The sequence below is a fragment of the Daphnia pulex genome, chromosome 7, assembly GCF_021134715.1.
Source record: "Daphnia pulex isolate KAP4 chromosome 7, ASM2113471v1".
Taxonomy (NCBI): Eukaryota; Metazoa; Arthropoda; class Branchiopoda; order Diplostraca; family Daphniidae; genus Daphnia; species Daphnia pulex.
The window spans coordinates 11,667,629-11,680,479 of record NC_060023.1 but is presented as its reverse complement, the minus strand read 5'-3'; the positions used below and the strand labels follow the sequence as shown (position 1 = coordinate 11,680,479).

Below are 12,851 nucleotides of genomic sequence, written 5' to 3'. Positions count from 1 at the left end.
GGACGAATTTGTGTGCACAAAAAGTTAACAGAATTGACTCTTTCTTAAGGTCGTGGAACAATTCCTGCAAGACGGACACCTTGCCAGGGTATCCACGTTAAGTTGTTATTGCGCCAACCTTGATTATAGAATGAAAAGTAAAGATGCATTTCGAATTAGAAAACTGGTCAAACTTGATTCTTTTAAAAAACATTTTAAATAAACTTTTGGTTTCTTCAAGGAAACAAGAGGCGATTTTCATCGCTGTGAGACGAAGTTAACAATGCGGGTCCCCAGACGCCAAAAAGAAAAAAAAAGATTTCTCCGAAAGAAAATGGAAATGAAATGACGGTTCAAATTAATGTCGACGACCTTTTTTTCTGAACATTTTGGATAATAAAGGTGAGGTGGTTTCATACGACATTCGGTGACATTTTTAAAATAAAAAAAGATAATAATAATAATAAAAAGGGGGAAGATTTAAATCGAAATTTCTCGGGATCGGAATGTCTTAATTCCTTCTCTCGATTTTTGTCTTTCTTGAAATCCAGGAAATTCATTCCCAGGTGTCGCCATTCCGCAAAGTCGAATGGGAGCGGCCCATCTCAGCGGGCATAGGGCGTCTTTAAACATATTGTTCGATAGCAAACTCTACAGTCTACCGAAATAGGAAATGTACAAATCATTCCCAGAACTGTTGAAATTTCCCAATTTTTATTAGAAACACAAATCAAACCCAAAAGTTAAAAATAAACCTGCACGAACAATTCCCGTTTTCAGTTGTACGTATGGTGAGATTATGTCTAAGAAAGAAAAAAAAATCAAAGAAGAAGGTAAACGAGGGTCTTGACCGAGTGAAAAAACTTTTTGGGGTCTAACCGGGTGGGCTGTACGCTAAAAACAGCAGCAGCAGCAGCGGAGGCGGCAGATGGTTCCATTACGAAACAACAACCAGCCGCCCGTCTGCGCGTCTGCACTTGATGGTCTTGAACTTTTCTCTTGGCTATTTTTCTCCGAATGGCCTAGATTGATATTTACTTCTGAGTAAACATAATGAATTTAATGATGCGGTTCTTCGTCGCAAAAAGCAGAAACAAAAACCACTTTGAGGCCTTAAAAAAATTTGTGTTCCTGTCACGCGCCATTCATCCACCCCGTGGGAAATTCCCCGAAAAAAAAAATGTTTTAATTCCAAATGAATACGGAGGGGTCTTTGCAGTTAATTCACAGCCTGGAAATGCGACGTATGCGAAAAAATGTGAGACGAAAAGAGTCTAGACGCATTAGGAAGCCAATCACAAATCAAACGACGAGTAATTATTACGTAACAAAACAGATTCACAGAAAAAGGCAAACAGCTGTTTGACGAAAATCGTCGATAGAGTCGGGCGGGGGGGTCTCTTAAAATACTTGAACGCTACTAGAATTCACGTAGGAAATGACAGAGAAAGAAATGCCGAAATTTTTTTTCGTTACCTTTACGGCGTATTTACATAGCGGGTTGCCACCGCGACCCATTACTGCGTAAACTTTTCTTGCCAGCCCTCAATCTCAACTAAAAAATAAAATAAAATGTTAGCCTTCTTAGACACACACACACCAATAAAAAGAACGGTAAAAATATAACCAGCGGGACATCCGATTGATATGTTGGTTGGAGTATCAAAATTTTACTATTCGTTCCGGACTCGGCTCATTCATCAAAGTCCAATTTTCTGCAAAAATAAATAAATAAAAGGAGAATCACGCTCAGGAGAATGGCCATCTGTCTTGGCATTCTTTCTTTACTTTGGTGTAGTAGTCAGATGTTTTCTCGTACGCCCATTTTTTCTGGGTTAAGTGTATGGTACCACCACACGCATTGACATCGTTTGGAAACCTATAGGCCAGTCGATAGTTAAAATATTATGCTTGATGCATTAAAAGAGATTTTAGATCTTTTTTTGGGGGGGGGAGATTGAGATCTATGGTGTTTTAGGTAAACGGGAAAAACAAATAGTAGACGTCACCTGTTGGTTTTTCTCGAGGGATGTCCGTCCGGCTGGATAATTTACGACCTTCATTTTGTTTCTTCTTCTTCTTCTCTCTCACGCGCTAAAAAAACGTCTTCCGCTGTTGGTCCGTTCCTATTTTTACATTTAGCCCATCAGCGAGAAGGGGGCAGTATCAACCTGTAAAAAGAGACAAAAACAAAACCGTCTTTGTTAATGAGTTGGATATTTTTTCGGTCGTTAATCTTCTTCTTGACTTGGTTGTTTTTCATCCGCTCTGTTTGAGCCCGGAGAGATCCATCTCGTGGAACGAGAGCACAAGTGTCGCAAGAAAATCTGAGACTTTGTATTTTGAGTAATAAAAAAGAAATGAATGGGCGACTCTACAATGAATCATTAAAAAATGTCTTTTAAAAAAGTAGATCGTTAAAATGTTAGGGAACGGGATGATATCACCGTTCCCGCGTCATCAAAATTTAAAAAATACGAAAAGATTTTTCTTTTCTTTGGAAATGACATAAGAATAAAGTTGAGCTTTGCGTGTACAAAGTCTGCCCTTGTTTTTTTACGACATGGTTCGTCATTAATGTTTTGGAGCATCGCATCTTTCATATGAAAAACATCTCATTTCACTCAGACGGATGATGCATTTGCGTTTACCTGTTTACGCTTTTGCTGGCTGACGTTCAATGACCCCCCTCGAGAGAGGGAGAGACTGGCTCACGATTCACGCCGGCCTTGGCAGTTCCGGCGGCGTTTTTTTTATTTTTCATTACGTCGCATGACTTTGGAGGTTTTTCCCCTCCTTTTTCACGACCAGACGGCGATGGAAATTTGTATTTGTTTGTCAAATCAAAGTTGGTGTGCGGATGACACCCGCCCACACGCCTCCGTCGATGACACAGCGGTGAAAAACCTGTGCAGACAAAAGAAAAAAACAAATTTAGACAATCCGCAATCGCAAGTTTATCCGCTGGATCGAATAGTTTTTGCTATTAAAAAATGAAAGAAAATAGAATTCACCGGCTGATTTAAATAATGGCTTCGAGGAAAAGTTACGAGTGACGTTCATAAATAGCAGGTATCCGCACGCGCGTTCATCCAGCTGTTAAGAGTGGTAAGAGGGAGGATTTTTTTGTTCTGGTGGGATTTTGGGGGGTGAAAAAAAGGAACGAGGGCGTTCCAAGGTTTCGCCTTTTTCACAGGTGACCTATGCGGATGCCGGAATAGTTATATACCTTACACGAAACAACCGAAAAGACAACAATTCCTACGGAATTTGAAGAATACAATTACAGTAAAGTGATGATTACGCTCTCGTGAAATGCAATCGTGGCATAGCTGCGAGTACTGCAGAAAAGAAATGTGGGAGAGACGTACTGATTTACGGTTATTTCCCGTCCAGCCAAAAGGAGGAGGTTAACTCGGCTGGCGTCTCGAATGCTGAACCACGCGAAGAATGTTTTGTTTTCCCGGGCTGGCGTAATAATAAGAAACGATAAAAAGAAAAGAAATAAAAAAATGATTTGAATAAATTTGCAGCAAAGTCATATTCTATGCAGATATCTAAAGTTGGGCCATAAAAGGAATTACAAGAACAAGGAAAATGGGTATTCCTCGTCCTTGTTCAACATTGGTTACACCGCGCCGACCGAACTATTTCGTTATCGGGATTGAATGTCAATCGTCGTTTGAGATCATGGCGAAAGGAATTTACAATAAAAGTTCCAAGAAAACGGCTTTTCGCTTTCGATGGAGAATGTTACGAATACAATTATAAGTGCAGTATCGTGTCCTTTTACAATGGCTTCAGAAAGAATAAAGTCCGTTTTTTTAAAGAGAATTTGTCCCGATAAAAGTATAAATTAAAGTTGTTTAAATTCACTGGAATCTTTGAAGTTTGAACTGTTAGAAATTTACATGAAAAAGTGCATACTCGTGTCCACTCTTTTCTTTTTTAAAAAACAAAATTTTATAATTAGCCTTTGTTTAGATCAAAAGCTTTACACGGATTGTAACAATAAGAGCTGGATATCCACCATTGGGGATAGTGAAGACCCAACTCTTGTGTGTTGCGTACCGTCATGACTCTGCAGGGCTCCGAGAACAAAGTTCCTAGTTGTTGAAAAGTAAAAAGAAAAAAACTATTCAAACCATAAGAAGAAAAGCGGGAAAGAAAAGGGTGGCGTTTCAACTCTGGCGCCGCGTCACTTCTCATTATTTCGTTCCTTTTTTCGCTTGAAACGCACAAATGGTCTGATGATGCATTCAAATGAGGAGGGGGGTGTGTCCAAACGCTGGGCCCAGCCGAATCCCCATGAGCTCAGCAGGGAACATCATAAAAATAAAAAATAAAAAAAAAGTTAGGCTAATGACAGGTATAATCAGCTTGCATGATGGAAAAAAATATATGTAACCCTTTCTAGTCGGGCGGAATGACTGGGCGCAATGTGTAAGTGAGGCAAATAACATGCATCGCACGCACAGCTTTAAAATAAAAGGGAATATTCACATCATTTCATGACATGCAAATAACAGAAGAAGAAAAAGCCAGGCTACACGTTCAATATGTGCTAATATTACTTGACCATTATTGGGCTGGTTTTTTCTTAACGACTCCTCTACGCAAAAGTAAAATATACTTAATAAATAATTTAGACTCCCTCCGCCTTTGAGTCTACTAGGATAGATTGAAAATTGTTGAAACGGTATAAAACTTGATCGTCGCTGATGAACTGTTGGACCAACCAGGAAATTACACGGCGATTTACTTTCTACAAATAGGGAATTTTCTGGTAGATATACTTTAACTACTTCTTTGTTGGCATAACAATCATACTGATGAGAGAGAGAACCATGACTAACATTAATCGTTGGCGAGTCCTTTTGGCGGTCGCTGAGGTTATACTCTTTGTGTGGTACTAGATGGATTCAAGGAATCCCGCAAATTAATTCGTTTTGGTCGGCTTCTTTCTTTGAGAATTCAAACAAATTTTTTAAAAAAAGGAGAGCAATACCAAACACAAACGACATTTAAAAAATATTCCTACCCAAATATGGTGAATCTCAAGGTGAAGAAAAGATTTTTCCTACCTAATGTCATGTGAAAGGCGTTGGACTTTTTGAACTCAACCTTCGTCAGATGGCTGAACGAGATGGTGGGTTATCGCGACCGGTTGCAGGTCCAGCCTTTAATAGGCATAGAATTGGTCGATAATAAACTGGATTTTCATGTTTGAAACCGCTCGTAAGATGTGTGTGAAGTCCTGCGTGAAAAAAAAAACAAGGAATCATAAAAAAACTGGAATTGATTTCGACATGGTCTATCACCTTTTTAAGGAGTGGGTAACGAAGCCATTTTTCTCTTAAGACTGTTCCTGTAAAAAAGTGATGAATCATTGTCACAAGATAATATAGTAATCATCAGACATTAGATTGAAAATGTATTGAAATATTAAAAGAGAAAACAAAAATTGAACAAGTTTTTCATATTCTGACGAAAATGAATGGCGTTGAACATTAAAAAAAAAACCCTGTGAAAACTGGCGATTATTAATTAATTTCTTCCATGTTTACAACACTCGGGTCTTAAGAGAGAAGACTGGAACAACACCCTAGATCATGCTGACAGCAGAGTCAACAGGTACGATACGTGCAGGGGCGATGCATTTTCTATTTGCGTATGAATTTCCGGGTAAATTGATTGCTTGGTTTTTGGAAAGTAAAGGCTGTCATTAAGTCTCAGCCACTAAACTGGAACGATGCTGACTTTTATAGGGGAACGGTAACTCAAATCAAGATGATCAGTTGGGTGAACGAGTATTTCTAGCCGATTCGCCTTTTTTAAGAATAAACGATCTTAATTGCTGAATAGATAGACCTTGACTCGGTAGGCCTAACGCGTCTGCCCTGGTGTTTGGGATAATTGAAATTCGAATTTTCTTGTTATTGGGCTGACCTGTTGTCTCTTTGACTTGCGAAGAATCTGAGCAAGACGCTATAAATTCATTCATTAAGAAAATTGAACAGCAGAAAACAAATACAAAAACCGAAGTACGTACGCGATTCAATGTCTTTGTTCAATACCGCAGCTGTTCTTGATGTCTTTTTGTCTTCCATTGTTTCATCGTTTGATAACATAATTATAGCTTCATTTAAGTAATTACCGTACGACCGAAGAAGGTTACCAGCATTCAATTTGATAGACTGGGTTTCTTTTAATTTACCACTAAATCTGCATAAATAATTGGGCGATTAAAACATTTTGCGCAGCAAGTAAAAATACATTTCTTGATATACTCAACAATCAGTTGATTAACTTTCTTGATCAAATTAAACATGTCTTCTTCTTCATAAATATCAATATCATTTACTGATTTAAGACGGCATTCCAACTCGGCGATTGTGTCTTTGCTAGAAGCCACTCTTCTATTAATTTCGGAACAAAGCACTTGCAGCTTGCCAAGAATATCTGTGTGAACCAACTGAATTTTCGTAACATCGTTTAGGGCTTGTTTGCAAGATGACTGTATGTCTCCGATGATTGATTGTAGGTGTGAGTAACGATCTTGAAAGTAGTCCTTATAATTCTTGACTTGATGATTATCTTTAATGCAACCACCATATGCAAGGAAAGAACAGTCAGTGCACCACTTTTGTTGTTTCCTGAAAGGTTATAAGACATAATAATTAATTAGTCCTTCGCTTTTGTTTCTTAAAAATGGATGCAAAGATTTGAAAAAGTCTGTATCATACGCTTCGGTGTCCGCTTCAGCCTTCCTCTTTTTTTCCCGTTCGGCAAGTTCACGAGCTCGGTTGGTTTCTATGGTCACCAAACGTAAAACGACGTTGTTGGTGGCCAACTCTTCTATCTTGCGTCCCTTCATGTTCGTCAATCTGCGGCAAGTCGGGCAAAGTACCGAATTCACGTTAGAAAAGCCCTGTGTATACGAATGTTAACCAGAATGATTGTTACAGAGAATTTAACCTTTTAATTTGTCCTTACTTGTATACAACTGACACAAAAGTAATGATGACCTGGAATTTGAGGCATGTAAAATTAATGAGTAATGAGCAAAAAATATGATTTCTTAAATACATCTTACAGTCAAGAAATTTGGGTTTATGCTTCTCCAACGAGCTAAATTCCTGCAGACAAACATGACAAGTTATCAGGTCTTCATCTGTGTCAGATACTGCTTCATTTAATATTGACGCCATCACTGAAGTTCTAACCAGTAAGGGAAAAAATGTTAGTAAATGAGACAAAAGCAGTTGGGCATGATTACAAATTATGATTCAAGATTTACTTCTATTTGTGTGAATTTGGCAATTTAATTAACACTAACATGCTGTTACCTGGTATATGCAAACAAAAACACATTTTAACCAGAACTAAAATAATTTTCATAAAGAGGCAACAGGCGGCAACATGCCTACATGTTAAAATTCTTTGAATTTCGTATTTGAAAGTAGAATGAAGATTTATATGATGGTAAAATTATAGGCAACACATGGCTTGGCAAGTTATAAGGTCAGCATGGCCGTTGAGTCAAAAACAGAATGGAAAATCTTACCACTTGATGTCAGATATTGTAAGTCAAGCAAGGAACAGGGACAACACTATTTATCGCCTTAGTTTTAAAGAAACAGGAGAAGAAATGAATTCAGAGTTTTAATCTCTTAAGATTTTTTTAAAGTAAGGTGGCCTGCAACATCATAAAATCACAATGCTTACAAAGTTACCCCAGGATGTAGATGGACGTCTGGACGAGTAATGGAGTAGTGAACTGTTATGAATTAACGCAGCATTGTCAAATTAAAAAAAAAAAAAATGTTGTTAACTACATTCCGTCGAATTGGTCGATGTCGATTCCGATTAAAATAAAATATTAAATATAATAATTACACAAACCTTAAATTTAAGATGTTGGGTGGTTGGCATTATAAAGTAGACTCGACAATAGAATTTCCTCTTTAAGTGCACAAATTATGACTACATAAAGACATTACATTTCTTACGAATTACGATAAATTTACTGTATTTAACTGTATTCTGTATTACGAAAATGAACAATAAAAACACCCAAACAATTGGCATTCCCAATTTAGATCATTCAATAATCAACTTTAAAAAAAACCGCAATATTACCAATACTAATATTTTTGATAATTTCCATACCAATAGTCCATGGGATATTGCATGCCATAGTTGTATGAGGGTAGTTCTTCACCACTGGTACTCGCATAACTCGATGTCGTTCCATAAAAGTTATTATAGTGGCTGAACATACCTCCATATTGCATCACTGGTCTCTGACTATTGCCAACTGTGTGTTGTTGGGCAAACAAATCTCGAGCAGAATAAGTACTACAGTGAGGAACACGGCAGTTGGGGCTTGTACAACACTTTGCATGGTAGATCAATATGGCGACCAGCTGATTGCAGATTGAACAGTTGGTACCTTTTGGCTTCAAGCATGTTTCCTTATGAACGAAGGCGCGCTTTACATCCCCACAACGTAGAGAAGTACATTTCTGGTCGAAGCATTCAATCGCATGAAGAAATGACTGGGCCCAGAGCTCAATCCCGAATTCATCCTGGGGGTTCACATCAAATCCGAATTTTTCCATCTTGTGTCCATGTTTAGCATTTTCATTGCAAGAGACGCACAATTGGTAATCCTCACAATCGAAGCAATAGTTAAAGTAGCAATTTCCAATTGGCTTCTTGCAATCATTGCATTTGAATAAATGAGACATGTCGATTTCTTTCTTCTCTATGCACAAATTCGATAAAACGCATTGAAATTCCTTAACTCCAAAAGGAGGACTTTTCTGTAGTTGGATAGAGATATTCTTCCAGAAGACGGGATTATAGACATTTCTCTGTTGTAGATAATTCTGACTTTCTCTGTTTTGCTCAACACCCACTGTGTCATTAGTTTCAGGATGTGACACACTTTGAAAAGTGGTCGAGTTAGAATTTTGTGATTTCTTTAGATCTGCATTTTTTGCTCAACTCCAGGCAACACAGTTTTAGTATAGGGCTGTTCGACATCTTTTTTAACATTTGTTGCCATCGTGGCAACGCAGCAACTCATGTATTTTTTGTCTGCTACGAGTGAATTGTGTAGTTCTGCGAAATATGAATTTTTTTAAAAATAGTGATAGAAAAGGGGGTTGTTTTGAAGTTGTGATGTGTTTTCTTTATATATTAGTTCGTTATAGTGTTAGTGTTTAACTATGTCACTGTCTAATTATGCCAGTTGACTTAGTATTGAGGCCAAAACACGTTATTTGGGAAAGTTACAAATCGCCTAACCGTACTTACCGGTCGTTCCTAGTAACAGTCAAGTTCAGAGAACAGCACTTTCCAATATAACCAATCAGTAGTGAGTGAAAAGATACAATTTGTGTACCTTCCTTTGTAAAAAAGAAAATATCCATTTGTGAAAATGTTGTGTTTGTTTAAATTATTACGAAGAAAATGGTAATCTGTTTGTGCCCCTGTTAACCAAGGTTAATACATCAAGTATTTTTTGAAAATTTGTGGTTTATTATGACAATTATTCACCTAAACACACTACAGTAAGGGTACAACAGATGAACACGAATTGTAAAGAGCGCAACAGACCATAACAATTTTATCAATTATTGCTGAATCTTCACCCTTTGAAACAGAAAGTGTTGCACGATGAAGAGGACCTTCTAAAATAGTGATCTTTGTTTTGTGGCCCCTATAACTCTCTCAACATGTATACGAATCCTTGCTAGGCCTCTAAAGTACTCAACTTCAACATTTGACAACTGTGTTTGCTTTCCAAGGAACGAAGGCACAGCAAGATTTGCATTCGTAAAGTAACAGCCTCATGAACTGTAAATCCCCTATCAGCCATAACTAAATCAACTTGTATCAAATTGTTCAAAAAACCGGAATCCTTAACTTCAGTTGCAGTTTCAACATCTATCAATGGAGGTGTATCAGCCTTGTCAAAAGCAACATTGTTACGTACTTGATGATCACCATCTGTAATGACAAAATAGTTCATTCATTAAAACAACATATAGGACTGTTTTTTTTTACAACATGAAATGAATAATGCAATACCTTATACCTAGAAATTGTTTCGTCTTATTTGATCCCACATTTATAGAGGGTGCCCAATCAACATGTTTTTTGTGGAATTCTCCACTCGGCTTTCCTGTAAGCATTTCACAAATTGTAAGATAATAATCAATAATTGTTAGTATTAACCTACAAATACCTGTAACAAAGTGATCCGAACACACGAACTTTCATATTTCACAGAATAAACAAGTCACTCGTAGCAGACAAAAAATACATGAGTTGCTGCGTTGCCACGATGGCAACAAATGTTAAAAAAGATGTCGAACAGCCCTATAGATCTTCTTATTTGACTCGATTGGAGTTTCTACCCGAATCTTCTTCGTAGGAAGTGTAGTTGATTCTGCATGCTCTTCACCCCGTCGCTTGGGTAATTGTTGACTTTCTAAATACCACGTAAGAAATAAATACCATGGAAAGATTAAGAATTTAACGTTTTAGAAATTGAAAATTAAATATACGCACGATTTTGTTTCAATTCTTGATCTTTCGTGACCTTAGTTACCGGATTATCTTGAATCACCACGCCACTGATACTGCTGCCATTTGGAACGGAAGTGAAATTTTCCGAAGGATCGGTTTCTTGACTTTTCAATAATTCAATTAAGAAAGCAACGTCGTTACTGCCATTAGTATCAAGGTAATCTTTAGCCTTTAATTCAGCAGCTTTCACCTCTTCAGTTATGTCACTGAACCTGTAATTTGAAAAATTAAGATAAATAAAATATTTTTTCAATAAAGGTTCCATACTTGACTACAAGCTGTTTGATTTTATTCATGCTTGCATTCATGTTTTCTTCCTTGCATGCATCAATCCATCCTTCTTCTGATTTCAAGGACTCCACATGAGCAATTTTGGCATTATTAGATAATACCCTTTGAGTCATTTCAGACTCAAGCCACCGAATTCTAGTCAGAATGACTTCATGTGAAGACTCAATTTTTCTGTAAATTTCCAGGGCTTGGTCACATGCTGAATTTGAATTGATGATAATATCCTTGAGGAGCAAAGAGTGGGAATGGTATATTTCGTTGAAATTTATAATTTCATGTTTCTGAAGATCACAGTTTTTAGATGCTGAAGCATTACATTCAGAACACCACTGCTGGTTTGTCCTGGAAATCAATCAATAACAATCAATTATAAGTTATTTATTGCCCCTCCTCCTCTTGAAAGTCTTACCCTTCGTTCTGTTTTTTCTGGGATTCTCCAACCACTATTAATAAACGCAAGGCAATATGATTTGTGCCTAAATCTTCACATTTCTTCTTTCCAAGTACTGAAGTTGCTCTGCACATGGGACAGGTTACTTTCTTTCTGCTGTTTGTACCTTTTACAAGACTCTGTCAAACAAAATAGATGCTGTTGATTTGTTCGCACTTTGAGCATAAAATTATAAGGGTCACCTTAATACAGGTAAGACAGAAAAAGTGATGACATTTGTCTAAAAATTTTGGCAGATGTTCTCCTTCATTAAAGTTTGTAAAGCAGACCTGGCAGGAGACAAAGTCTCCATCATCATCATCATTGATATCAATCACTTCCACTTTATTTTCTGACATGTTTCCTGCAGTAACAAATAAAGTTGAAAATAAAATGACCGAATTAGTTGGCAATTTGTTTTAGAAAGTAGGATTCTACAATCTGTCTCGACTCACGAGTTGACGAGTCATTTATTAGTTTGACCGTTCGGATAAACGTAGCCCCTGCGTTATTAAGTCTCGGACCAAAGCTTCCAAAATATTTCGCATTTCCGATTAGCGCTGCAATAAGTGAAGGTAAGCGTCATGTAATCCGTTCTCTTGCTAGCTACGCGCGCGAGTGTTAAACGTCGCGTGTACCTTAAAAGAATTAGATGCATTTATAGAATATAAATTTGATTAGAAAATTAATCATAATCTAAATGTGAATTTACTAATAAGAAGAAACATCGGTGTCATCCCACCAAAAATGGCAGCAATTGGTATACTTAAAGAGAAAACTACCACATTTTAGAATTCAGTTCGAATCCTCAATCCCGAAATTATTCAGAACGCCAAATGCAACAAAATCATTTATTTTTACCAACTACAGATTACAGAAGTTGTAAAAAGAGCTGAGGCGTAAAGGTTGTAAAGGAGAGGCAACAGTCGTTCCTGATATTAAAACTAATTCCCTAATCGTCAAAATTTGAGCAATGTTTAACAAAAATTTGAAGAATGCGTTCGACGGAACAAACGATGGTGTGAGATTTGGATGAGCATAGAAGAGAAGAGGGCAGATCTACATCAATATGCATATTGAAGTATTAGCATATTGTGCATGCATATTAATATAGCATATTGAATATTGATGATAAGTTTAAACGCCCATGGGTGTTTACGTTGCCAAGCAAGTGTCACGAGCCACAAGTTTTTTAGGCTCGATTGTGGACAAGGAAACAAGTTTTTTTCTTAGATCCCATAGTTATATGTAAGCGCCCACAATTAAAGTGGAGAAGCGTAGAGACAGCGCCTTTTTGTGAATGAACTTTATTCTGTTTATAAGGAACAAAGAGGTGACTGATTATTCTTTAAAAATGAAAAATAAATTAAATAAATATAAAAAATTTGATTAATTAAAATCTACATTAAAAAATAAAATACTGCGTTCAAGGACTTGAACCACTGACAAGAACCCTTGATGGGTAGGCTATATTTTCGTTCACTCCCGTATTTTTGGGGAAATAATAAAAGAAAAATATAAACATGAAAACAAGAGAATTCTTTAGATG

The 12,851-nt window shown here is 37.0% G+C and overlaps 2 protein-coding genes across 2 annotated transcripts; both read right to left on the bottom strand.

The window, feature by feature from the left end:
• Positions 1-1,390: 1,390 nt before the first annotated feature.
• On the bottom strand, positions 1,391-7,727 carry LOC124197621 (E3 ubiquitin-protein ligase TRIM32-like). The gene is made up of 16 exons (XM_046593152.1): positions 7,708-7,727; positions 7,076-7,200; positions 6,976-7,007; positions 6,726-6,910; positions 6,270-6,635; positions 6,032-6,204; positions 5,851-5,967; positions 5,301-5,347; positions 4,051-5,236; positions 3,267-3,447; positions 2,994-3,180; positions 2,631-2,886; positions 1,989-2,150; positions 1,768-1,858; positions 1,607-1,694; positions 1,391-1,534 (listed from the first exon to the last, which is right to left on the bottom strand). The coding sequence occupies exons 2-9, from the start codon at positions 7,188-7,190 to the stop codon at positions 5,162-5,164; spliced, it is 1,110 nt and encodes a 369-aa protein (XP_046449108.1). The 5' UTR covers positions 7,191-7,200; positions 7,708-7,727; the 3' UTR covers positions 1,391-1,534; positions 1,607-1,694; positions 1,768-1,858; positions 1,989-2,150; positions 2,631-2,886; positions 2,994-3,180; positions 3,267-3,447; positions 4,051-5,161.
• A 1,778-nt stretch (positions 7,728-9,505) lies between these two features.
• Positions 9,506-11,863, bottom strand: LOC124197696. The gene is made up of 8 exons (XM_046593227.1): positions 11,758-11,863; positions 11,506-11,666; positions 11,282-11,442; positions 10,849-11,214; positions 10,564-10,793; positions 10,238-10,483; positions 10,081-10,174; positions 9,506-9,999 (listed from the first exon to the last, which is right to left on the bottom strand). Exons 2-6 carry the CDS (start codon positions 11,659-11,661, stop codon positions 10,350-10,352), a joined length of 1,047 nt encoding a protein of 348 aa, XP_046449183.1. The 5' UTR covers positions 11,662-11,666; positions 11,758-11,863; the 3' UTR covers positions 9,506-9,999; positions 10,081-10,174; positions 10,238-10,349.
• Between the last annotated feature and the right edge of the window lie 988 nt (positions 11,864-12,851).

Bases quoted from the DNA above. Each gene is read 5' to 3' on its own strand.
- LOC124197696 (XM_046593227.1), bottom strand. From the start codon at position 11,661: ATGTCAGAAAATAAAGTGGAAGTGATTGATATCAATGATGATGATGAT. The intron at 11,215-11,281 runs GTAAGACTTTCA...ATTGATTTCCAG, and splicing joins CAGAAAAAACAGAACGAAGG to GACAAACCAGCAGTGGTGTT. The intron at 10,794-10,848 runs GTATGGAACCTT...TTCAAATTACAG, and splicing joins ATCAAACAGCTTGTAGTCAA to GTTCAGTGACATAACTGAAG.
- LOC124197621 (XM_046593152.1), bottom strand. From the start codon at position 7,190: ATGGCGTCAATATTAAATGAAGCAGTATCTGACACAGATGAAGACCTG. The intron at 6,636-6,725 runs GTATGATACAGA...ATAACCTTTCAG, and splicing joins GCTGAAGCGGACACCGAAGC to GAAACAACAAAAGTGGTGCA. The intron at 5,348-5,850 runs GTCTATCTATTC...ACTTTTTTACAG, and splicing joins GTTAGGCCTACCGAGTCAAG to GAACAGTCTTAAGAGAAAAA.